Source organism: Oncorhynchus mykiss, chromosome 12 (genome assembly GCF_013265735.2).
Source record: "Oncorhynchus mykiss isolate Arlee chromosome 12, USDA_OmykA_1.1, whole genome shotgun sequence".
Classification (NCBI taxonomy): domain Eukaryota; kingdom Metazoa; phylum Chordata; class Actinopteri; order Salmoniformes; family Salmonidae; genus Oncorhynchus; species Oncorhynchus mykiss.
Window position 1 is genome coordinate 63,569,359 of NC_048576.1, and position 27,104 is coordinate 63,596,462.

At 44.8% G+C, this 27,104-nt stretch overlaps 1 protein-coding gene across 6 annotated transcripts in view; it reads right to left on the bottom strand.

Moving 5' to 3' along the window:
* The window catches only part of pbx4 (pre-B-cell leukemia transcription factor 4), a 53,601-nt gene that overhangs the window by 3,494 nt on the left and 23,003 nt on the right, over positions 1 to 27,104 (bottom strand). For 2 of the 6 annotated variants that reach the window (XM_036938056.1, XM_036938053.1), the window contains 6 exons: positions 8,168 to 8,415; positions 7,772 to 7,962; positions 7,511 to 7,646; positions 7,068 to 7,224; positions 1,817 to 1,944; positions 180 to 266 (listed from right to left, as the gene is read on the bottom strand). In XM_036938056.1, the coding sequence (XP_036793951.1) occupies positions 180 to 266; positions 1,817 to 1,944; positions 7,068 to 7,224; positions 7,511 to 7,646; positions 7,772 to 7,962; positions 8,168 to 8,415 (947 nt within the window). The remainder of the gene's footprint in view (positions 1 to 179; positions 267 to 1,816; positions 1,945 to 7,067; positions 7,225 to 7,510; positions 7,647 to 7,771; positions 7,963 to 8,167; positions 8,416 to 27,104) is intronic. The other 4 variants (XM_036938059.1, XM_036938057.1, XM_036938055.1 and 1 more) reach the window with 3 other exon arrangements.

Consider the following 27,104-nt stretch of genomic DNA (forward strand, 5'->3'; position numbering starts at 1 on the left):
CCAGGAGAGAAAAATAAAAGATGTCAATTTGGGCAGCTAGTTTTGTTAGACTTTTTAATATAGGCATGTTGTGACCCTGGTAAAATCCACGTGTGAAATGCTCTAAATACCTGGACTACAATTACTTTGTTGATAGGCATGCATTTCTTTAGGTCTAAATAAAAGGAGGTTTGACTCACGTCGAGGCGGTGTGGGGCGTAGAGGGCGCTAGTGGTCAGCTCCTCATAGCCTGCCGTCAGGCGTGTAACACGGTGCAGGGTATCCACCTGGACGGAGACAAGACGGGCGCCATCAGCTACGAGATGCATGCACATACACACATTTTCCTTGTTTTACTATTCTTGTGGGGAGTTTAGGTCCCCACAAGGATCGAACACACACACACGACCTGGGTTCAAAAAGGATTTGTTTCCTTTCAAATACTTTGAGCGCATTTGATTGGCACGGGCTTGGTTCCGTTGTGCCACACAAGCTCAATCAAGTGCAGGAAAAGTGTTTGGAAGATAACATACTATTTGAACCCGGGTCTGGCACACACACACACACACACACACAGTTACACATCAATCAGGGCATAGTCTCACACAAACACAGGTGGGAATTAAAGGAACTTTAAAGCTTCCACAAACCTCTGCTGTATCGGTCAATGCAAAAGCAGCATGGCTCTTGGTTTGGACTGCTGGTTCCCTACGAGCTAACCTCTGCACACTTCTCTGTACAACCCTGACTTTGGGTTCATACACTATCCATCTGCCTCTGCTATCACAGTTCTAACATTACAAGCCAATATCTATTGCTCCTGTATTGTTCATTCGAAGATTGATGAGATGAAATGATTTCTACCTAATTTAAATCGCACGATGTTGTATTCTCAGTCATCACTGATGGAATGCAGAAAATGCTGCCTACCATCCGGTTAGTCAGGGAGAATCTCAATTGCATTCGTGTCCTCTCTCCACCTTCTCAAAACCTATTGGATGAGAAAGCCAGCGGTCTCGCCCCTCTGACATTCTCCTCCAATGGGTTTTGAGAAGGATGCGGACACAGCAGAGTCAAGGAAATACAACTGAGGAATTTCCCTCAACCACTGACCGTCCAGGCTAACCTCAGGCTGTTTACAGCAGAAATCTGTGGATCCTCTTCAGCAACACCACACTTCCACAGGTTTACAAACAGCGGAGGGCAACAACAGCAGAGTAATGGGGAGTAGAGGGGGGGGCCTTTGGCTTCCATGGTGACAGGATGGAGAGAGGGCCATGGGCTGGCTGCGTCCCAAATGGTACCATATTCATCAAAAGTAGTGCACTATATAGGGAATAGGGTGGCATTTGGAGAAGAAAACGTGGACATAGAGATGAAATGGATGGATAAATAACTGGGGGAGAATGGTAAGGTAGGTACACCAAAGGCTTAACTGAAACAAGGTGGAGAGAGAGGGGGAAGGGCCAAAATGTACCTGAGGCATGTTTCTCTGCTAGGTGGAACAGGGACAGGTGCCACAGGGGGTGTTGGGTTGGGTGTTTAGGGATCAGGGGTGAGGAGAGGGAGGTGGGGGTCATTATAGCTAGGAGGAGCTGTGATGTTTGGGGTGGTAAAGTCCCGGAAACCTCCCCAAAATGCCCTGTTTTTTTTTTTTTAAGAAATGTTGTTTGAACAAATTCCAGGATTGCCTTCACTATTCCAGAAATCCTCCAACCAGGATTGTGAAAACCAGGACATTTTGTGAACGTTACAGGGATTTTGCAAACCTAGAGAGACTGGATTGGAGGGGGTTGGAGCATTGAGGCAGGCTTTCCTAGAGGTCCTCAGTGCCTACCTGGGGCTGCAGAGAGGGAGAGATGTTGAGGATGGCCTCCCCAGCCCCGTTGAGGTTCAAGGGGTGCAGGCCGAGGTAGGCAGCAGCAGCGTCGCCAGCATGAGACAAGCTGTATGACCCTGATGACCCTGCAGGCAACACACGCTGTGTCAGCCAATCAGGCATCTCAGTGTGGCTCTGTCAGTCAAATCAGGCACCGCAGTGTGCCGGGGTCAGAGATCACAGTTCAACCAGGAAGTTAAAAGTACACTGGCTTTTGAAAAGAGACCTTCATACCCGTGCTCACAACCCATTGGCTAGTGTTGAAAACATGAGGATCGTGGACCACAGTTAGAGTGTTTAGAATGAGGTGAGCAATGATTTAGTCGCTCGTGACACAGCCTTCTGGGTGCCAAGATGATCCAATACATTGTACAGTTGGATCCTAAATTTCCACCTTCCTCACGTTGTTGTGAATGAAGTATGAGGCTAGTGCAGAAGAATGAAATAGCCAAACTATAGGGCCAACTGCAACTTTCTTGTTCGAAACGGACCAAAATCAAGACAACACAAATGTCTTATTACATGAAAAACGGCGGTCGAAGTTTTCGTTAAACTGTAACGAGTGAGCGTCAAAGTGGAATTCAGACATTTTTAGTTGTTAAGTCTTGAGACCGAGTGCTGATACCCGACAGTCCACCAGCGAGCTGTAATCTTACTGCAGGAGAGGCAGACCATGGGAATAGAATTCAGATAATAATAGAATAGATTTCTATGAAGCAGACATACAGTATGGCTCACAATGACAATTGTACATCACCTACCTGCTCCTGTCTGCTTCCTGAGCAAATAGGGGTAGCTGGTACATACGTGTGTGTGTGTGTGTGTGTGTGTGTGTGTGTGTGTGTATACACACAGTCTACCGTTCAAAAGTTTGGGGATCACTTCGAAATGTCCTGGTTTTTGAAAGAAAAGCTCTTTTGTCCGTTAAAATTATCAAATTGATCAGAAATACAGTGTAGACATTGTTAATGTTGTAAATGACTATTGTAGCTGGAAACAGCTGATTTTTAATGAAATATCTACATAGGCGTACAGAGGCCCATTATCAGCAACCATCACTCCTGTGTTCCAATGGCACGTTGTGTTAGCTAATCCAAGTTTCATTTTAAAAGGATAATTGATCATTAGGAAATCCTTTGCAATGATGTTAGCACAGCTGAAAACTACTGTTCTGATTAAAGAAGCAATAAAACTGTCCTCCTTTAGACTATTTGAGTATCTGGAGCATCCGCATTTGTGGGTTCGATTACAGGCTCAAAATGGCCAGAAACAAAGAACTTTCTTCTGAAACTCGTCAGTCTACGCTGTGTACTACTTCCTTCACAGAACAGAGCAAACTGGTCCTAACCAGAATAGAAAGAGGCAGCCCCGGTGCACAACTGAGCAAGAGGACAAGTACATTAGTGTCTAGTTTGAGAAACAGACCTCACAAGTCCTCAACTGGCAGCTTCATTAAATAGTACCCACAAAACACCAGTCTCAACGTCAACAGTGAAGATGCAACGCTGGGATGCTGCCCTTCTAGGCAGAGTTGCAAAGAAAAAGCCATATCTCAGACTTGCCAAAAAATATATATATATTAAGATGGGCAGAAGAACACAGACACTGGACAGAGGAACTCTGCCTAGAAGGCCAGCATCCCGAGTCGCCTCTTCACTGTTGACGTTGAGACTGGTGTTTTGCGGGTACTATTTAATGAAGCTGACAGTTGAGGACTTATGAGGTGTCTGTTTCTCACACTACACTCTAATGTACTTGTCCTCTTGCTCAGTTGTGCACCGGGGCCTCCAACTCCTTTCTATTCTGGTTAGGGCCAGTTTGCGCTATTCTGTGAAGGGAGTAGTGCCAGATCTTAAGTTTCTTGGCAATTTCTTGCACGGAATAGCCTTAATTTCTGGCCATTTTGAGCCTGTAATCAAACCGCAAAATGCTTCTTTAATCAGAACAACAGTTTTCAGCTGTGCTAACATAATTGCAAAATGTTTTTCTAATGGTCAATTAGCCTTTTAAAATGATCAACTTGGATTAGCTAACACAACGTGCCATTGGAACACAGGAGTGATGGTTGCTGATAATGGGCCTCTGTACGCCTATGTAGATATTCCATAAAAATAGCATAACAGCCGTTTCCAGCTACAATAGTCATTTACAACATTAAAATGTCTACACTGTATTTAATGTTATTTTAAACAAACCAAAAAAAAAAAGTGTTTTTCTTTCAAAAACAAGGAAATTTCTAAGTGACCCCAAACTTTTGAACGGTAGTGTGTGTGGGTGTGGGTGGGTGTATGTATATATATATATACACACACACAGTGCCTTGCGAAAGTATTCGGCCCCCTTGAACTTTGCGACCTTTTGCCACATTTCAGGCTTCAAACATCAAGATATAAAACTGTATTTTTTTGTGAAGAATCAACAACAAGTGGGACACAATCATGAAGTGGAACGACATTTATTGGATATTTCAAACTTTTTTAACAAATCAAAAACTGAAAAATTGGGCGTGCAAAATTATTCAGCCCCTTTACTTTCAGTGCAGCAAACTCTCTCCAGAAGTTCAGTGAGGATCTCTGAATGATCCAATGTTGACCTAAATGACTAATGATGATAAATACAATCCACCTGTGTGTAATCAAGTCTCCGTATAAATGCACCTGCACTGTGATAGTCTCAGAGGTCCGTTAAAAGCGCAGAGAGCATCATGAAAAACAAGGAACACCCCAGGCAGGTCCGAGATACTGTTGTGAAGAAGTTTAAAGCCGGATTTGGATACAAAAAGATTTCCCAAGCTTTAAACATCCCAAGGAGCACTGTGCAAGCGATAATATTGAAATGGAAGGAGTATCAGACCACTGCAAATCTACCAAGACCTGGCCGTCCCTCTAAACTTTCAGCTCATACAAGGATAAGACTGATCAGAGATGCAGCCAAGAGGCCCATGATCATTCTGGATGAACTGCAGAGATCTACAGCTGAGGTGGGAGACTCTGTCCATAGGACAACAATCAGTTGTATATTGCACAAATCTGGCCTTTATGGAAGAGTGGCAAGAAGAAAGCCATTTCTTAAAGATATCCATAAAAAGTGTTGTTTAAAGTTTGCCACAAGCCACCTGGGAGACACACCAAACATGTGGAAGAAGGTGCTCTGGTCAGATGAAACCAAAATTGAACTTTTTGGCAACAATGCAAAACGTTATCTTTGGCGTAAAAGCAACACAGCTGAACACACCATCCCCACTGTCAAACATGGTGGTGGCAGCATCATGGTTTGGGCCTGCTTTTCTTCAGCAAGGACAGGGAAGATGGTTAAAATTGATGGGATGATGGATGGAGCCAAATACAGGACCATTCTGGAAGAAAACCTGATAGAGTCTGCAAAAGACCTGAGACTGGGACGGAGATTTGTCTTCCAACAAGACAATGATCCAAAACATAAAGCAAAATCTACAATGGAATGGTTCAAAAATAAACATATCCAGGTGTTAGAATGGCCAAGTCAAAGTCCAGACCTGAATCCAATCGAGAATCTGTGGAAAGAACTGTAAACTGCTGTTCACAAATGCTCTCCATCCAACCTCACTGAGCTCGAGCTGTTTTGCAAGGAGGAATGGGAAAAAGTCTCTCGATGTGCAAAACTGATAGAGACAACCCAAGCGACTTACAGCTGTAATCGCAGCAAAAGGTGGCGCTACAAAGTATTAACTTAAGGGGGCTGAATAATTTTGCACGCCCAATTTTTCAGTTTTTGATTTGTTAAAAAAGTTTGAAATATCCCAATAAATGTCGTTCCACTTCATGATTGTGTCCCACTTGTTGTTGATTCTTCACAAAAAAATACAGTTTTATATCTTTATGTTTGAAGCCTGAAATGTGGCAAAAGTTCGCAAAGTTCAAGGGGGCCGAATACTTTCGCAAGGCACTGTATATGTATGTACACTAATGCAAAGGTGTGCTGGCTGCTAGATAAAGACAGACAGCCAACAGGGTGACTGTGGGAGTTTGCAGTAGTAGTAGGATAAATAAGAAATATATCATGTTAAAATGACGACATCGAAAGAGGAAGTGGTGAAATTGAACAGAAACCATTCAGACATTCAGAAAGAAAAAATACAATTGGATTGGATTTAATTGGATTTATAATCCGATGGGGGATGATGGTCATTTCCTACTAAGAGTTATTGCTTAGGGCAATAGCCCAGCAGCTAAGATTCTGCTGAGTCAAGCTACATTTATCCCCGAAAATGACCACTTTCTACAACATTAAAGCCACTTTTTTCATTTTTAGTATCTCTAGTATTTCGTAGTATCCAATTGTTTTAGTAGCTACTATCTTGTCTCATCGCTACAACTCCCGTACGGGCTCGGGAGAGACGAAGGTTGAAAGTCATGCGTCCTCCGATACACAACCCACCAAGCCGCACTGCTTCTTAACACAGCGCAAATCCAACCCGGAAGCCAGCTGCACCAATGTGTCGGAGGACACACAGTGCACCTGGCAACCTTGGTTAGCGCGCACTGCGCCCGGCCCACCACAGGAGTCGCTGGTGCGCGATGAACCTACCGGCCAAACCCTCCCTAACCCGGACGACGCTCGGCCAATTGTGCCTCGCCCCACGGACCTCCCGGTCGCGGCCGGTTACGACAGAGCCTGGGCGCGAACCCAGAGTCTCTGGTGGCACAGCTGACGCTGCAGTACAGCGTCCTTAACCACCCGGGAGGCCCCATTAAAGCAACTTTGAACAAGATTATTAATCTGGTCCAAAATAAGATTTGGTTTAAAAAAAAACTCCACTACAGAAAATCTGTGAGCGCAACGACATCACAGCAATGCATCAGACACCAAACAAGCACAGGAACAGAAGAAAAGTCAGATGGAGAGCCAGACAACAGAGGCAGACAGACAGACAGCCAGACACGCAGACAGACACGCAGCCAGACACGCAGCCAGACACGCAGCCAGACACGCAGCCAGGCAGGACAGACAGCAATGCAGACAGGACAAGACAGCAATGCAGACAGGACAAGACAGCAATGCAGACATTGCCGTGACATTCCGTGTATGTGGTTCTACACTTCTGCCAGTGTGTATGAACTACAATGTGTGTGTAATAGCATGGACCTCAGCTGATTGGTGTGGGGAGGCAGGGTGATTGAGATGGATGGAGGGGTGGGGGTCAGGGGTGGTTGGCAGGGGCACACGGTACCTGAGTTGGGCGTCGCCGGAGAGTTAGCCTGGCTAGCCTGCGCCGACACGCTGGCAGCATCCACCGCTGTTTTAACTGCGTAGAGGTTCGCTTCCTCCTGGAACTTACCAATGTTCTTCTTGTACCGTATTCTCTTGTTGCCGAACCAATTAGAAACCTGAGGGGGAGACGGACAGACACCAGTGTATTAGTCAGTGTATCCCCTAGATGTCTTTCCAGGGTTGTATTCATCAGTGCACGCTGATGGAAAACGAAAACAAACCGTTCGTACTGGAAAATGTCAAGTAGTCCATCCCTGTTTCAGTACATTTTCAATTGAAACCAAATATAGCTAAATTATTTTAGGCAGGGGAACAGACCCCCTACCTATACATTAGAAGGGGAAAAGCTGGTTTCAGTACTGGTAAGTCCACTGGCAGCAGAAGTGTGCGGTGCGGTGGTACCTGGGAGACGGTGATGGCACACTTCTTGGCCAGCTCTTCTTTAGCCTCCTCACTGGGGTAGGGATTGGACAGGTGGGAGTAGAAGTACTCGTTCAGAACCTCTGTAGCCTGCTTGTTGAAGTTACGCCTCTTACGCCTGACCGGGACATTGATACGAGACACACACAAAGTCAGTCAGACATGATTCATCTCGGAACAATTTTTTAAAAAGCCCTGCAGGTAACAAATGAAATTACAGCAAAACTCTAAGCACAGACGGACCTGGCGTCGAGGAATCTGGAGCGTAGGATCATGACGGCCTCGCAGGTGCTCTGTTTGAGCTGCATCTGGATGGAGCTGAACTTGCGGTGGATGATGGCCACCATGCGCTCGATCTCCTTGGGAGAGATGGGCCGCGTGCGACTCTGCTCCCTCAGCAGGTTCATCACGTGGTTGGTGAACTCACTGCATGCCTGGGGTTTAGGGGCGGAGGAGGGGGATGAGGAAGAGAAGGAGGGAGAAATGAGACTAACAACACAAAGGTTTAACTTAAATTCAGTCCAGTTTCACAAAATAACACAATTTCCCACGAGAACTACGAGAAATACGTGCGTGCTGTTTTTCTCCAGCTTAGATGGGTAAAATCTGTGTAAATGCGTCTCCCTCTCTCTCTCCTACCTGTTCATATTTCTCCAGCTCAGAGTGGTAGATCTGTCTGATCTGGGCCAGCTTGGCTCTGTAGTCTGAGTGTTCGATGCCTCCGTCGGCGCCGGGCGACCCTCCTGCTGCTGCTGCAGCCGCCGCCGCCGCAGCCGAGCCCCCGCCCTTCTCTGGGCCAGACACGCCCTCGGCCAGCAGCATGTTGTCCAGACGCATGATCTGGGGGTCTGGGGGGTCCTCATCCTGAATGCCTCGGATACTCAGCACTGGAGAGGAGGCGAAGAGAGAGAAATTCAATATATCAAATCAGGCATTAAAAGGATAAGGGAGCACCGTGTCTCAATTGCAACGCCGGACTCATTCAGATTCAACCCCTTATCCGACCCTAGGCACTTGAGGTAGATCTGACGAAGTTGGATAGGCAATATGGTAATAACGCTCTCAGATAGGCCAGGTAGAATGTTTGTCATACTGCTTAGGCTAAAGGCTTCTCCAATCCAATTTCTTTCAGATCTTTAGAAGTGCCTCAGCTAGGGGTTGTTTCTGGACTGGGGCCTTAGTTTGAAATTTTAATGTACCGAAAAAAAGTTTCCAAATAGGCAAATCTGTATTTTCTCTACCGGAGAGGATGATTTTTCCAGGTTCCAGCAGGTGCACGGGAAGGGAGGACAGTAGGACACTTCATCAATACTAAAACCTCAAGGAGAAGTGCCCTAGCTGTCAAAACAACCCTGTCGATTCTCTCCCTAATGGCACCCTAAAAGTAGTGCACTTTAAAAAGGGTTCCATTTGGGACGCACTTAAATTCTTAAGCAAATTCTAAATTAGCAGTACCCTATTTTAACACCAGGTGGCAGTGTGGCGCCTCAGTCAGTGTCAGGCTGCCAGTTCAGAGCAGAGAGAGGCAGGCAACAGCAACATGAGGCATGGGCAGAGTAATGGGAGTGCATGTGCTGTCACTGCAAGCTCGGCTGGCCATAAGTACAGCTTTCAGCCGCTCTGCTATTCCACTGTATTAAACCCAGGACCTCTGTCAGCCCCCAGCCACACACTCATCTCTCCCTCTTACAGATAGACACCCACACACAGAGGCACAGATGGAGGCACACAGTACACACTCAGACACAACACACACACAGGTGCAAACAGACATGCACCGAATCCTATACACAAACACACTTTGGACTCACAGCCTTTGTTTTAACACTATCATGGCGTACTGTACATTGTCCTTTCAAGCAACTACTGTAGATGTGCAACCTAACCAGGCTAGCACTGTACATCTTGGCTTGGTTTTGCTCAGTAGAGTGAAAGGGGTATAAGAGAACTGGAGCATTCCTGTATTAAAGCCAAGACCAGTAACTCTCTCAGAGCCGGTTCTATCCAACTTACTGTTCTGCTGTTCACAGTACAGGAATATATACTGAACAAAAATATAAAAACACAACATGTAAAAGTGTTGGTCCCATGTTCATGAGCTGAAATAAAAGATTGCACAAAATGTTTATTTCTCTCCAATTTTGTGCACACATTTCTTTACATTCCTGTTAGTGAGCATTTCGCCTTTGTCAAGATAGTCCATCCGCCTGACAGGTGTGGCATGTCAAGAAGCTGATTGAACAGCACGACCATTACACAGGTGCACCTTGTGCCGGGGACAATAAAAGGCCACTTAATGTGCGGTTTTGTCACACAACACCACAGATGTCTCAAGTTGAGGGTGCGTGCAATTGGCATGCTGACTGCAGGAAGGTCCAACTGAGCTGTTGCCAGATAATTTAATGTTCATTTCTCTACCATAAGCCGCCTCCAACGTTGTTTTAGAGAATTTGGCAGTATGCCCAACCAGACTCACAACCGCACACCACGTGTAACCACACCAGCCCAAGACCTCCACATCCGGCTTCTTTACCTACAGGATCATCGGAGACCAGCTGATGAAACTGACAAGTATTTCGGTCTGTAATAAAGCCCTTTTGTGGGGGAAAAAACGAATTGGACTGGCTGGGCCTGGCTCCCCAGTGGGTGGGCCTATGCCCTCCCAGGCCTGCGCCCCTGCCCATTCATGTGAAATCAATAGACTATGGCCTAATGATTTTATTTCAATTGACTGATTTCCTTTTACGAACTGTAAAATGAGTAAAATCGTCAAAATTGTTGCGTTTATATTTTTTGTTCAGTATATAAGTGTGTGTGTGTGTGTGTGTGTGTGTGTCCAATGGTTGGGTACAGCAGGATACATTTCCCTCTTGCATGGATAAATAAAGTATGTTTGTTAAAGCCATAACTAGCAGCTGTTCTGTACAGCTTACAGTTCTGGAACAGAGGAAAGACAGGAGACAATTCTATTTCTACCCGGCTTTATTCTCTCTGGGTTAACACAACCATGGGAGAGAGTTCTTCACAACAGTAAATACATCTGGGATATTTCCTGCAGTTCAATGGTAAAATGATATGGGTCTATCCATCAAGTCTTGAAAAGTACACACAACCAAGTGGCAGGGCCTGCTGTTGGACTGGAACACTAACTCTGGATTGGGGATTTAACATGTAGTTACTCGACACTTGAGATAAAACAATGTTTCCACAATAAAGTCAGTATCCTTTCTGTTAGTGTACTACTTTAAAGTTCATCCTAACAATTCTGTCCACTCCCCCTCAACAATGGTCGCTCCCTCTCTTCTCTTAACTTTCCCTCCTTTTCTATAAACTTCTTTTCTCCCCTGCTGTTGCTCTCTTTTTCTTGTTCCCTCTGGCCTCCGTTGTTTTCTCCATCTAGATCCTCTCTCTGTTCTCTCCGAGACACATTCCTCCACTGTTGCTCCACCTCTCATCCCCGCTCACGGCTCAGGAATGCAGCAGACCCAGCCGACTGAACTAGTGACCCCGATTGGCCCATCGCGCTCTCTCTCCCCCTCTCCACTCACAAAGCTAAACTTTAGTACTTATCGGCTAGGTAGAGAGAAAGTGCTTTTCCGATGTGTATGCAAACTATGCACCTACTTGCTAAGTTTTCTAGAGTTGTGTGTGCTTGTGAGTAGATTGTGTTTTAAGTGTTAGGCTAATACTCTATCTTGTGTGTGTGTGTGTGTGTGTTCTCCAGTAAGTCTGTAGCTTCCAGACTGTGTGTGTTCGTGCGTGTGTGTAGAAGTCAGTCTGAGCTGTCCCGTCCCAGACACTGTTCCAGACGAACCATTTCCCGATCCAGCAGACAGTGCAATACACCGGAGGCCCAGAATATTCAGACATTGGCTCAAAAAACATGAAACAGTATTTTGTTACCTACCAAATACTTTAGCGGCGCTTGATTGAGCTCGTCTAGACCAACAACATCAATGGAATAGTCCCAAAGGTACAAACCCCACCCATCTAGCACTCCAGGCAAAACACACTTCAAAAAAATGTGCTTTTGGTCAGTTAGTGTTATACATGGATGCAGTGGCCATAGAAGGAGTAGTCAACTGACCGACAGCTCAAGAGGTCAAGCATGCCTCTCCGGGTCTTTCCCCTCCATCCTGCCGCACATCTCTGCTTACACACCCTCCAACCCCCCAGTTCTCATTATTATAGCCCCCAGCTGTAGCCCCTAACGACCTCAGATTCTCCTAATTACTCCAATTATTAAGCTGTGATTTCTGACAGTCGCACACATCTATTAGGGCCTATGCACTCAGTACTGAGCAGTCGTAATGCATTTTCCAATAAAGCAATAAGGAGCTGGTGTGTGCGGCCACAATACAATTACATAGTAAAAAAAAGACACAATAGCACCCTAGGTTGTGTGGCATTGAGACAGGCAGCGAGACGAGAGGAGAAGAGCTACAGCCATACTATGAAATATTCAGGCTCTCCAGCTGGGGTTTCAACTGCATACATAATCCTGAAGCTCATTCCTGCCTCCCAGCCAATATCGCTATGCACACAGGCTAGAACGCAATTGTGCATAGTAGGCAGCGCAGGTAGGTAGGTAGGTACACACTCTAGGCCCCTCAAACTCAACTCTGGACCTCAAAGCCAGTTCTACCGCATTTTGGTTCTTCTCCATTGTTCCCCTCTAATCAGGGAGTGATTTAGACCAGGGAAACCAGGTGTGTAATTAATGATCAGGTAGAACAGAAAAGCAGCAGGCTCCGGACCTCGTAGGGTCAGAGTTGAGAAGCCCCGCTCTCGGCCTACTTGTGTGGCAGGGTGAGGTTGAAGGCTACCCCTAACAGAGCAGCAGTGTCTTCAGTACATTAGGGGGAGATGCATGTTCCCCCGAATACATTCAGGCCTTCATCCAACCCTCAGCTCATGGCACACACACACTTTTTATCCCACGTCTGTCTTCTCTCGCTCTGTCCTGCATCCCCTTCTCACTCCTCCCCACCCCATACCCTCTCCTGTACCCCCCCCCCCCCTCTCTCTCTCTCTCTCTCGCGGCACCCCCCCCCCCCCCTCACTCCAGCGCCGCTCGCTCTCCATTTCAGTTGAGTTCTCCATGTGAGCTGCAATCCCTCATGCTGTCAGCCCCCACCTCTCCTCCTCCTCCTCTCCTCCCTCCATCTCCTCCTCCTCCTCTCCCTGTAGACAGACAGGATTAGCATTTTAATTGCCTCAGCTCCCTTGGGTATTCTCAGCCTTCCACTGAGGGAGCGAACCGGGGAGAGAGAAAGAGAGAGAGAGAGAGAGAAGGAGGGGGAGAGAAAAAGTAAGGATAGAGGGCAGCCTAGAAGGAGAACCAAGGAGAATTGGAAAAACAAGGGAGTCACAGGAGGAGACATAAAAGCAGAGAGAGAGAGGCAGAGGAAGACGATGAGAAAGAAAAGGCAAGAGGGAACAGCAGAATAAGAACGCTTCAGAAATGCTCTCTGCTACGATACCATAACTGGATCCAGAGGAAAACAATGGTCCAAAAGGAAGGAGGTTCCAAGCTACACAACCTTCACACAAGAAGGAACTACATACAGGTCAAGGCTTGACATTCTGGCAAATTCGCCGTCAGTACCAAGTAAAAGTCACTGGCCCAAATGAGAGAGAGAGAAAAAAAAAAGACTGATCTTCAGAGAAGGAGGAGGATGTGCAGTAAACCCTTTGTGAAATAAATTCACTATGAGCAAAGTTCCCAGTTTTACGACTAGGTTGAAAATATCACATACAAAGCAAAATATCAAATATTTTCAACCTAGGTCTATGACACCCATAGACTTCTATAAGGAGTACTCTGTAAATCGACATTTGATGACGAAAGCAACCTAGTGGCATCGGAAAGGAAGAGTGTAAAGTGACTCTGGGCCCCGGGAGGAAATTGAAGACTGTTACTGAACCCACAGGTTGAATTAGGATCCCCATGCTACAGCGGGAGTCGTCTGAGTGCTGTCTGGAGTAGTAGTCCTAATCCAGGGGTATCCTCTTCCATTTTCCCTCCTCCCTCTAGTACAAATAATAATATATCCCTGGTGTAACAGAGGTCGGGAACCACGCTCAGATGTTTATTTATGTATTTAACTAGGTAAGTTAGTTAAGAATAAATTCTTATTTACAATGACTGCCTACCCCGGCCAAACCCTAACACTGGGCCAGTTGTGCGCCGCCCTGTGGGACTCACCAATCACAGCCCGGAATCGAACCAGGGTCTGTAGTGACACCTCTAGCACTGAGAGCCCTGATGACGACTTACCTTGCCTGAGCCCTGAAGACTTCCAAGGCTTTAGCGCAACAGGCTAACAATCTTGAAACCCAGTCGTTCGCGTGCAACAGCAAACAAGCTGCACAAAAGGTGCCTTCTAGAGGTTCCTAAGTAAGTAGGGAGGTGAGGGCATCGTAACATCTTTAGCTACACAAGTTGTCAATTGGGGACGACATTCATTCCAACAACAGTTGGGCCTATATTCCACAAAACGTTTTAGTCTATGGAGTGGTACTTTTTGGAGAGGGGCAGTAGTAAGCTGTGGATGTGTCAGGTCCTGCTTTAAGCAGCGTCTGTGGTTGTGTTGGTCCTCTTAACTGAAAGCCTGTGGCACGCACCCAGGCACACACCCACACACAAAAACAAACAAGCGGTCACACAAATGGTCAGTGTGCTTCCTTCCCGAGCGAGGGAGTGGTGAGTGGTCAGTGTCAACACCGTGTGATGAGGGGTGTGAATGGGAGATGTCCCACCCTGGGCAAACACAGTGAATACCATTGAGCATGAAATTAACCCTTTGTTAACTAGAGACGACAACTATGGAGACCAGAGCAAATCGGGGACAAAAGGCTTCAATCAGATCTAGGCCTATAAGGCTCAACACATACCTCCTGTTCTCAGGTGCTCTACATGAGCCTTTACCATCCAACACATTCTCCATAATAAGCATCCACTAGAAGAGCAGCAGGCATGAGATGAAGAGAGGAGGAGTGAGAGGCAGGAGGGTATTTTACATGTTTTCCTTTATTTAACTAGGTTAGTCAGCTAAGGACAAATTCTTATTTACAACGACGGCCTACCCCGGCCGACTCGAACCAGGACAACGCCTGTCGCCCTATTGCGACTTCCAATCACGGCCGGTTGTGATACAGCCTGAAATCGAACCAGGGTCTGTAGTGACGACTCAAGCACTGAGATGCAGTGCCTTCGACAGCTGCGCCACTCAGGAGCCCTCCAAAGAGATTAGGTAGATGTATCCCTTAAAGTGGTCGTTGTCCCTCTATCCCTCCTTCACTCGCTCTCCTAGTGTTGTCATGACAGCAGAATTTTGACTGATACCAGGTTTAGTATCAAAATACCATGTCAACAAAAAAAAGAACAGAATTGCAGTTGACGCAGACAGAAAACTCTTCTGCTCTGTCCAAGCATTGGGCATCTTTTGAGTTCAATCTCATTACATTAAATGTGATGATATAATTAAGTCTATGATTTCAAATCAAATTTTATTTGTCACATATACACGGTTAGCAGATGTTAATGCGAGTGTAGCGAAATGCTTGTGCTTCTAGTTCCAACAATGCAGTAATAACCAACGAGTAATCTAACCTAACAATTCCACAACTACTACCTTATACACACAAGTGTAAAGGGATAAAGAATATGTACATAAAGATATATGAATGAGTGATGGTACAGAACGGCATAGGCAAGATGCAGTAGATGGTATCGAGTATAGTATATACATATGTGATGAGTAATGTAAGGTATATAAACAAAGTGGCATAGTATAAAGTGGCTAGTAGATGATATAGAGTACAGTATATACATATGAGATGAGTAATGTAGGGTATGTAAACATTATATTTAGTGGCATTGTTTAAAGTGGCTAGTGATACATTTTTACATCAACTCCCATCAATTTCCATTATTAAAGTGGCTGGAGTTGTTGGCAGCAGCCACTCAATGTTAGTGGTGACTGTTTAACAGTCCGATGTCCTTCAGATAGAAGCTGTTTTTCAGTCTCTCGGTCCCTGCTTTGATGCACCTGTACTGACCTCGCCTTCTGGATGATAGAGCGGTGAACAGGCAGTGGCTCGGATGGTTGTTGTCCTTGATGATCTTTATGGCCTTCCTGTGACATCGGGTGGTGTAGGTGTCCTGGAGGGCAGGTACTTTGCCCCCGGTGATGCGTTGTGCAGACCTCTCTACCCTCTGGAGAGCCTTATGGTTGTGGGAGGAACAGTTGCCGTACCAGGCGGTGATACAGCCTGACAGGATGCTCTCGATCGTGCACCTGTAGAAATTTGGGAGTGCTTTTGATGACAAGCCGAATTTCTTCAGCCTCCTGAGGTTGCGCCAACAGAGATGGCCGCCTCGCTTCGCATTCCTAGGAAACTATGCAGTATTTGTTTTTTTTACGTGTTATTTCTTGCATGGTACCCCAGGTAATCTTAGGTTTCATTACATACAGTCGGGAGGAACTACTGAATATAAGAGCACCGTCAACTCACCATCATTACGACCAGGAATATGACCCTCCCGAAGCGGATCCTGTGTTTTGCCTTCCACCCAGGACAATAGATCGGATCCCAACCGGCGACCCTAAACAACGACGCCGTAAAAGGGGCAAACGAGGTGGTCTTCTGGTCAGGCTCCGGAGACGGGCACATCGCGCACCGCTCCCGAGCATACTACTCGCCAATGTCCAGTCTCTTGACAACAAGGTTGATGAAATCCGAGCAAGGGTAGCATTCCAGAGAGACAGAGACTAACGTTCTTTGCTTCATGGAAACATGGCTCACTCGAGAGACGCTAACGGAATCGGTGCAGCCAGCTGGTTTCTTCACTCATCGCGCCGACAGAAGCAAGCATCTTTCTGGTATCATATGCCTTATGATTAACGAGACGTGGTGTGATCATAACAACATACAGGAACTCAAGTCCTTCTGTTCACCTGACTTAGAATTCCTCACAATCAAATGTCGACCGCATTATCTACCAAGGGAATTCTCTTCGATTATAATCACAGCTGTATATATTCCCCCCCAAGCAGACACATCGATGGCCCTGAACAAACTTTGACTATGTAAACTGGAAACCACATATCCTGAGGCTGCATTCATTGTAGCTGGGGATTTTAACAAGGCTAATCTGAAAACAAGACTCCCTAAATTCTATCAGCACATCGATTGCCCAACCAGGGCTGGTAAAACCCTGGATCATTGTTATTCTAACTTCCGCAACGCATATAAGGCCCTCCCCCGCCCTCCTTTCGGAAAAGCTGACCACGAACCCATTTTGTTGCTTCCAGCCTACAGACAGAGACTAAAACAAGAAGCTCCCGCGCTCAGGTCTGTTCAACGCTGGTCCGACCAATCTGATTCCACGATCACGTGGATTGGGATATGTTCCGCATTGCGTCCAACAACAACATTGACGAATACGCTGATTCGGTGAGCGAGTTCATGAGAAAGTGCATTGACGATGTTATACCCACAGCAACGATTAAAAACATTCCCAAACGAGAAACCGTAGATTGATGGCAGCATTCGTGCGAACCACTGCTTTTAACCAGGGCAAGGTGACAAACATGACCCAATACAAACAGGGTAGCTATTCCCTCCGCAAGGCAATGAAACAAGCTAAGCGTCAGTATAGAGACAAATTAGAGTCGCAATTCAACGGCTCAGACACAAGAGGTATGTGGCAGGGTCTACAGTCAATCACGGATTACAAAGATAAATCCTGGTCCGCGACGGGGCTGGTTGTCTTGCTCCCAGACAGACTAAATAACTTTTTTGCCCGCTTTGAGGATAATACAGTGCCACTGACACGGCCCGCTACCAAAACCTGCGGACTCTTCTTCACTGCAGCCGGCGTGAGTAAAACATTTAAACGTGTTAACCCTCTCAAGGCTGCAGGCCAAGACAGCATCCCCAGCAGCGTCCTCAGAGCATGCGCAGACCAGCTGGCTGGTGTGTTTACGGACATATTCAATCAATTCTTATCCCAGTCTGCTGTTCCCACATGCTTCAAGAGGGCCACCATTGTTCCTGTTCCCAAGAAAGCTAATGTAACTGAGCTAAACGACTACCGCCCCGTAGCACTCACTTCCGTCATCATGAAGTGCTTTGAGAGACTAATCAAGGACTAGACCCACTCCAATTTGCTTACCGCCCAAATAGGTCCACAGACGACGCAATCGCAACCACACTGCACACACAATCACACTACACTATGTGAGAATGCTGTTCATCGACTACAGCTCAGCATTTAACACCATAGTACCCTCCAAACTCGTCATCAAGCTCGAGACCCTGGGTCTCGACCCCACCCTGTGCAACTGGGTACTGGACTTCCTGACTGGCAGCCCCCAGGTGGTGAGGGTAGGTAACAAGGGTGCGTTCTGAGCCCTCTCTTGTACTCCCTGTTCACCCACGACTGCGTGGCCATGCACGCCTCCAACTCAATCATCAAGTTTGCGGCCGACACTACAGTGGCAGGCTTGATTACCAACAACGACGAGACGGCCTACAGGAAGGAGGTGAGGGCCCTCGGAGTGTGGTGTCAGGAAAATAACCTCACACTCAACGTCAACAAAAGGAGATGATCGTGGACTTCAGGAAACAGCAGAGGGAGCACCCCCCTATCCACATCGACGGGACAGTAGTGGAGAGGATATTAAGTTAAGTACCTCGGCGTACACATCACGGACAAACTGAATTGTTCCACCCACACAGACAGCGTTTAATAGAGCAGTCTGACTGAGCGGTGGTAGGCAGCAGCAGGCTCGTAAACATTCATTCAAACAAACGTTCCTGCGTTTGCCAGCAGCTCGTCGCAATGCTTGAGGCACAGCGCTGTTTATGACTTCAAGCCTATCAACTACCGAGATTAGGCTGGCAACACTAAAGTGCCTATAAGAACATCCAATAGTCAAAGGTAAAGGAAATACAAATGGTAGAGAGAAATAGTCCTATAATAACTACAACCTAACCACCAGCTTTCATATGTTCTCATGTTCTGAGCAAGGAACTTCAACGTTAGCTTTTTTTACATGGCACATATTGCACTTTTACTTTCTTCTCCAACACTGTGTTTTTGTATTATTTAAACCAAATTTAACATGTTTAATTTATTTGAGACTAAATTGATTTGATGTATTATATAAAGTTTAAATAAAAAAAGTCTTCATTCATTATTGTTGTAATTGTCATTATTACAAATAAATAAATAAATAAATAAATAATATATCCCGATTAAAATCGGTCAATTTTTGTATCTGCTTTTATTGGTCCTCCAATAAAATTGGAATCGGCGTTGAATAATCCTAAAATCGGTCGTCCTCTAGTAAAAACACTAGGAAATCAGCTCCAATTGATTTTAAATTGAGGAAATCTGTTCCAAAGTACTCCCATGCATAAGAGAGAGACGTGATTGTGTGTCGTTTTTCAGAGACAGCAAAGCCATTCATTAATAAATTCTACAAATCATACAATTACTTTGACTTTTTTTTTTTTACAAATCTAACCCTTATAACCGTAACAATTTACGTGAACAGTAAATCTCTATTGATATACTGGGTAAATCAAGATGTAACCTAGGCGGCCTATACACAATACAGGTGAACGCATACTCAATAGGATTGTGTGCATGCATTGAGTTATTGAGCCTGCTTTCATTGATTTCATGTGGCTATAGATGACAAAAATCAGTTTCCCTTCCATTTGGTTCTTATTTTATAGTACTGATCAACAACATTTGCATAGAAGTTGCAATCTCTTCTTTTATAAAAGTTTGCACTCTCTCTTTAAACCCAGTAATGATGTCGTTCATGACGAGGCACACGCCCACACAGTCCGTTGAGGTCGTGAGAAAGAGACTTGACAGGCGAAGGGGGAAAGTTTCTTTGGACATGGGGAGACAATGAAGTTAAAGTTTTTGGTGAAAAATCAGCATATTTTGCGTTATGCTTGTATATTATCACAAACAAATTACTAGGGTAGTGAATTGATGTTGTTAGCTTCCACAGTAAGCTAGCAAGGAAAGATATCCTACAAAGCTGGAAGCTACCGGTATCTTCTTGCATTGGAAAGTGTTCTAGCCTGTATGGACATTGTTTTGCGAACAGTAATGAACAGTTAAAACATTTCTACGTGCTGTGCTGCATTATTCAAGTGTTTTAACTTCTGTGCAGCATGAGTGTGGAGCTACCATGATGCAGTCCAGACTCCCAAGCGCTCTAGCGAATGAGTAAGTGGAGCAGACAAGAGGCAGGAATGGTGCACTCGCGCTATAAGGAGACAGACTTGATTCTCTCAATCAGTATACGACCTGAGGCACATTTGACTGAAGTACCGAAAGTAACAAATTCTAGGATCGAACCGTTTTTTATGTTCTAGTATCAAGAAAGTATGACGTTTCAGTATACCGTACAACACTACATCTCTCCCTTTCCCCCTCCATCCTTCTCCCTCTCAAATCAAATGTTATGTCACATGCATCTAATACAATAGACCTCACCATGAAATGCTTACTTACAGTCCCTTCATAAAATAAAAATAGAAAAAAATGTAAACTGTTGGTTTAGTAAAATATTTTGGGAAAAAATGTATTGAAAAAGTGTAAAAAGTTCATAAAACAAGGCTATATAAAAGGGGTACGGGGGGGTACAGGTTAGTCGAGGTGATATGTACATGTATGCTCCCCGTCTTCCCTCTCATCAGCCCAGCTGCCTGCTTTCCCGTGCTCGTTAAGAGTCGCCTCTGAAGGAGCTCCTAAAGACTGAAAAATGAACGCTCATTTGAGAGGTTGTTCATTTGCACTGTTATGCAAATGAGGTGGCAATTAAGCAGTAGATCAGAGGAGCAGCGGCCATTTATAACGAACCAACGAGCACCATGACAGAGTCAGATGTTACCGGGGAGAGAGCTGGAGATGCTAAGCACGCATGTTGGTTGTCTGTGTCTGATTACACTAGCACTAACTCTATAATCAAACACACAGACTCAGCGGTTATACTAAATAGTATTATAGGACAAATCTAGGGTACAGGTAAGTAAGGTACTACAATGTACTCTCTAATTAGTTAAGCTACTCACAAACATAGCCTGCTTGAAACAAACTATACAGCCTGTAGAGCAGGGTTCCCCAAGTGGTTTTATTTGGCCCTCCAAGTTGTCTGAGAATTTTTTTAATGAATTCATTGTTGGATAGAAGACTAAAAACTAATAGGTCGACCGATTAATCGGCATGGCCGATTAATTAGGGGCGATTTCAAGTTTTCATAACAATCGGTAAATCTGCATTTTTGGACGCTGATTACATTGTAATCCCCGAGGAGACTGAATGGCAGGCTGACTACCTGTTATGCAAGTGCAGCAAGGAGCCAAGTAAGTTGCTAACTACCATTAAACAAATCAATCGTAACATAATCACTAGTTAACTACACATGGTTGATGATATTACTAGTTTAACTAGCTTGTCCTGCGTTGCATATAATCGATGCGGTGCCTGTTAATTTATCATCGAATCACAGCCTACTTTGCCAAACGGGTGATGATTTAACAAAAGAGCATTTGTGAAAAAAGCACAATCGTTGCACCAATGTACCGAACCATGACCATCAATACCTTTATTATTAAAATCAATACACAAGTATATATTTTTTTTAATCTGCATATTTAGTTAAAAGAAATTCATGTTTAGCAGGCAATATTAACTAGGCAAATTGTGTCACTTCTCTTGCGTTCAATGCAAGCAGAGTCAGGGTATATGCAGCAGTTTGGGCCACCTGGCTCGTTGCGAACTGTGTGAAGACCATTTCTTCCTAACAAAAACCGTATTTATTATGATGACATAACATTGAAGGTTGTGCAATATAACAGCAATATTTAGACTTAGGGTTGCCACTCTTTCGATATAATACGGAAGGGTTCCAAATTTCACTGAAAGAATAAACGTTTTGTTTTCAAAATGAAAACTTCTGGATTTGACCATATTAATGACCTATGGCTCATATTTCTGTGTGTTTATTATATTAGAATTAAGTCTATGATTTGATAGAGCAGTCTGAGCGGTGGAAGGCAGCAGCAGACTCGTAAGCATTCATTCAAACAAGCACTTTCCTGTGTTTGCCAGCAGCTCATCGCAATGCTTGAAGCACAGCGCTGTTTATGACTTCAAACCCATCAACTCCCGAGATTAGGCTGGTAATACTATAGTGCCTATAAGAACATCCAATAGTCAAAGGTATATGAAATACAAATGGTATAGAGAAATAGTCCTATAATAACTACAACCTAAAACTTCTTACCTGGGAATATTGAAGACTCATGTTAAAAGGAACCACCAGCTTTCATATGTTCTCTGGTTCTGAGCAAGGAACTTAAACGTTAGCTTCTTTACATGGCACATATTGCACTTTTACGTTCTTCTCCACTGTGTTTTTGCATTTTTGAAACCAAATTGAACATCTTTCATTATTTATTTAAGTCTTAACTTAATATAATACATAAATAAAATAAATTAAAATAAAAGCCTTCATTCAGTATTGTTGTAATTGTCATTATTACAAATAAATATATATATACAAAAATCGGCCGATTAATCGGTATCGTCTTTTTTTGGTCCTCCAATAAATTGGTATCAATACTGGTATTGGTCCTCCAATAAATCATAAAATCGGTTGACCTCTAGTAAAAACACTGAAATCAACTCCAACTGATTTTAAATTTAAAGTACAATGCATAAGCGAGAGACGTGATTGTATACAAAATGTAAGCAAGGTTTGAAATTGTTTTAGTACAATTATATCCGTTTGGGCTTCTTGTGAAAAAAAATTGTAATTATGTTCCGGCCATCCGCTCAACAATTCATTTTTATTTTATTTAAAAATTGTCCCGTCGCTGAATCTTTGATGATCCCTGCTGCAGAGCGAGTTTTGTTAATGTGCATTCTTGTTAGTGTTGTGTTTACACCTTTGTGGGAGACTGCCAGATTAGAGTAGATTAACCAAAAGGCTGTATCCAAAGCCTAAATCCAAGGTGTCACCAATCTAATCTCCGTCTCCAGAGAACAACACAGCAGCTCCACAGGCTTACCAGGAGAAGGGGTCCTTAATACCGCCAATAACCCTCAACACACTACCTAATCCTGGGCAGTTTCCGTGACAGTCACACACACACCATGGAAGGTGCGGAGTTAGATAATTATATCCAAGTGAGCGATGGCCTTTTTTCACTTATGTCTAACAGGGGTTCTGATCAAAAGTAAAAGCACTCTAAAAAGGCACAGTGTGTAAAACACAAAACATATTCTCTCTGGTTGGTGTGGAGGAGTTCTACAAGCTCTTAGCCTGGTCGCAGATCTGTGTGTGTCATCTTGCCAACTCCTATGTTCATTGTCAGGCAAGACAGCACCAACATATCTGGGACCAGGCTAGAAGGCTCCCTTCCATCAATTGTAATTAATCCTTAATTAGTGGGGATTAGGGCACTGGGAGCTCCGACACTCCAACCGCCCGCCACTGCCACCTTTAATGCAATCCAGCTGAGGCCACATTTACATGTCTTTAATTAAGAGGACTGACAGTGGCTGCTTTTACAACAAGCTCCCCACTGAACGGGAGAGAGGGAGAAGAGACAAGCTGAGGGGTATTGGCTAAGACCACTGGAACACAGGCATGGTTCCTCACGTAGTATAGATCTGACCTTATACACTTGTATCTATGAATTTGAGAGTGGGTAGGCCTACATTTCTCCAGCGGTATCCCTCAGCTTTACAGCTAACCAAGTGGCGGGGCTGCCTCTTGTTTCACATTGAGGAGAGGGCCTTTGAAGCATGAAACACACTGAGAATCTCACTGCACTTCAAAGTGCTATGGGATGGTAGCTAGCGAAGTGCACAGACACAATGCACATTACACAATACTTCCTCCAAACTAGCTAAACACTGTAGCTAGTATTGACATAATTAAACCACAACGGAATAGCTAGTTTCCATGTAACAGCTGCCTGTGTTAGCTGCCGAGTTAGTGCAGTGTCCTATCGAATATGCCAACGTTAGCTGGCTAGCTAAACATTGGGCTGGCACTGATAGTATGGGATTATGGAGAGTGAATTAAACGATTTCTTCGGCATCTTCCTAGGTAGTTAGCTAGCTGCGGCTAGTTTCAACAAGGGCTTTCTACACAACAGCAACATTAGCGCAGATAGCTTGGAATCTATACCATAAGCAATATGCATGGATATGTTACCAAAGATTGGAAAGCTGCCGCGGTCATCCCCCTCTTCAAAGGGGGAGTGACTCTAGACCCAAACTGCTACAGACCTATATCTATCCTACCCTGTCTTTCTAAGGTCTTCGAAAGCCAAGTTAACAACCAGATTACCAACCATTTCGAATCCCACCGTACCTTCTCCGCTATGCAATCTGGTTCCAGAGCTGGTCATGGCTGCACATCATAACGACATCATAACCGCCATCGATAAGAGACATTACTGTGCAGCCGTATTCATCGACTCCATCAATCACCACATTCTTATTGGCAGACTCGACAGCCTTGGTTTCTCAAATGATTGCCTCGTCTGGTTTACCAACTACTTCTCTGATAGAGTCCAGTGTGTCAAATCGGAGGGCCTGTTGTCCGGACCTCTGGCTGTCTCTATGGGGGTGCCATAGGGTTCAATCCTTGGGCCGACTCTCTTCTCTGTATACATCAATGATGTTGCTCTTGCTGCAGGTGATTCTCTGGTACAGAAGACACCATTCTGTATACTTCTGGCCCCTCTTTGGACACTGTGTTAACTAACCTCCAGACAAGCTTCAATGCAATACAACTCTCCTTCCGTGGCCTCCAACTGCTCTTAAACGCAAGTAAAACTAAATGCATGCTATTCAACCGATCACTGCCCGCACCTGCTCGCCTGTCCAGCATCACTACTCTGGACGGCTCTGACTTAGAATACGTGGACAACTACAAATACCTAGGTGTCTGGTTAGACTGTAAACTCTCCTTCCAGACTCACAAACATCTCCAATCCAAAGTTAAATCTAGAATTGGCTTCCTATATCGCAACAAAGCATCCTACACTCATGCTGCCAAACATACCCTCGTAAAACTGACCATCCTACTGATTCTCGACTTCGGTGATGTCATCTATAAAATAGCCTCCAACACTCTACTCAATCATTTGGATGCAGTATATCACAGTGCCATCCGTTGTGTCACCAAAGCCACATACACTACCCACCATTGCGACCTGTACACTCGTTGGTTGGCCCTCGCTTCGTACACGTCGCAAACCCACTGGCTACAAGTCTCTGCTAGGTAAAGCCCGCCTTATCTCAGCTCACTGGTCACCATAGCAGCACCCACTCGTAGCACGCGCTCCAGCAGGTATATCTCACTGGTCACCCCCAAAGCCAATTCCTCCTTTGGTCGTCTTTCCATCCAGTTCTCTGCTGCCAATGACAGGAACGAACTGCACAAATCTCTGAAGCTGGAGACTCATATCTCCCCCACTAGCTTCAAGCACCAGCTGTCAGAGCAGCTCACAGATCACTGCACCTGTACATAGACCATCTATCTACCTACCTCATCCCCATACAGTATTTATTTATCTTGCTCCTTTGCACCCCAGTATCTCTACTTGCACATTCATCTTCTGCACATCTACCATTCCAGTGTTTAATTGGTATATTGTAATTACTTCGCCACCATGGCCTATTTATTGCCTTAACTCCCTTATCTTACCTCATTTGCACTCATTGTATATAGACTTTGTGTTTTACTGTATTATTGACTGTTTAGTTTATTCCATGTGTAACTCTGTTGTTGTATGTGTCGAATTGCTTTGCTTTATCTTGGCCAGGTCACAGTTGCAAATGAGAACTTGTTCTCAACTAGCCTACCTGGTGAAATAAAAAATAAATACAAATGTATTGCTAAACAACACTTCTGCCACCTTCTAGTTTGGAGTATTTTAACAAAGCTGAGTGGCTGACGCCTTCCAAGGTCTTTGCTGTGTGAACACAAAAGAGAGCGACTGTCGACACTGTTCAGAGGTGCAAAGTACTGTCGGAAGGCAATCCTACCGGTATGACTGGGCTTTAAAAAAAAATATGGTCCAATGCAGCATCATTTCTGGGTAACAATCACAACAGCATCGAGACGAGAGCCTTTAATTCGTGGAGGAATAAAACAACAAGGGGGTTTGGTAACCACACCACAGGCCAGTCAGCCCACCTACCATTAGGCACAACCAAGCCTGGGGATGATCTTGCCTCCCCGGTCGGAGGGCTTGTATTGGGGGCCGGGGGGGGGGTGGGATTGGGTGTCTGTCAGGTCCAGAGGTCTGTGTGATATTAGCCGTCTGCCAATCTGGCGTGGGGGAATGGACACAGTAATTACTACTGCTCTTAATGCCTCATCAATCTCTATCGCTCCTTCTCCCCACCCCTCTTTTTCATTCTCTTCATTCCGTGAAGGAACAAACAGATTGGTCGACAGTGACAAACGGAATGAAATCATCTGGGGTGTGACAGTGACAATATACCAGCTTGAATGTAACTGCATCGATGCAATAAACAAAATAAAAATGTCCTTAGTCAGTAGAGAGTATGAGTCAGTCAAGGAGCTGTGTATACAAGTATCTGACTGGGTTATCCTCATTTGTCTACGTTGTTAGTAGTATTGTCACGATACCAGAACGTTGACCTCGATACCAGGTTTAGTATCACGAGTCTCAATGCCGAAAGGATAACACGGCAAAAATAACGTGTTTTAGCTTAAGTCACAGAATAACCACAGGGCTTTATTTTTGAAAACGTTGAACAAAATGTTGACGGCAACTGCTCAGCCTCCAACCGCCAGGCACTAGAGGGTAGCGCGTACGGTGCAGTACATCACCGGGGCCAAGCTTCCGGCCATCCAGGACCTCCATACCAGGCGGTGTCAGAGGAAGGTCCTAAAAATTGTCAAAGACTTCAGCCATCCTAGTCATAGACTGTTCTCTCTGGTACCACACGGCAAGCGGTACCGGAGCGCCACGTCTAGGTCCAAGAGGCTTCTAAACAGCTTCTACTCCCAAGCCATAAGACTCCTGAACACCTAATCAAATGGCTACCCATACTATTTGCATTGCCCCCCCCCCCCCCCCCCCTTTATACACAGCTGCTAATGTGTTATCATCTACGAATAGTCACTTTAATAACTACCTACATGTACATACTACCTCAATTACCTCGACTAACCTGTGCCCCCGCATATTGACTCTGTACCGGTACCCCGTATATAGCCTCGCTATTGTCATTTTACTACTGCTCTTTAATATTGTTACTTTTATTGGGTATTCTTCTTAAAACTGCATTGTTGGTTAAGGGCTCGTAAGTAAGCACTTCGCTGTAATGTCAGAGCATGTGACAAATAAAAATGTGAATTGATAACTTAATAAAACAAAGATATTCTATATTACATTTAAAAAAAGAACACCATATTAAATAACAGAAAAATATATTTCAATGTTCCTTCTGCAGAACCATGAGACTCAGAGCATACAAAATAAT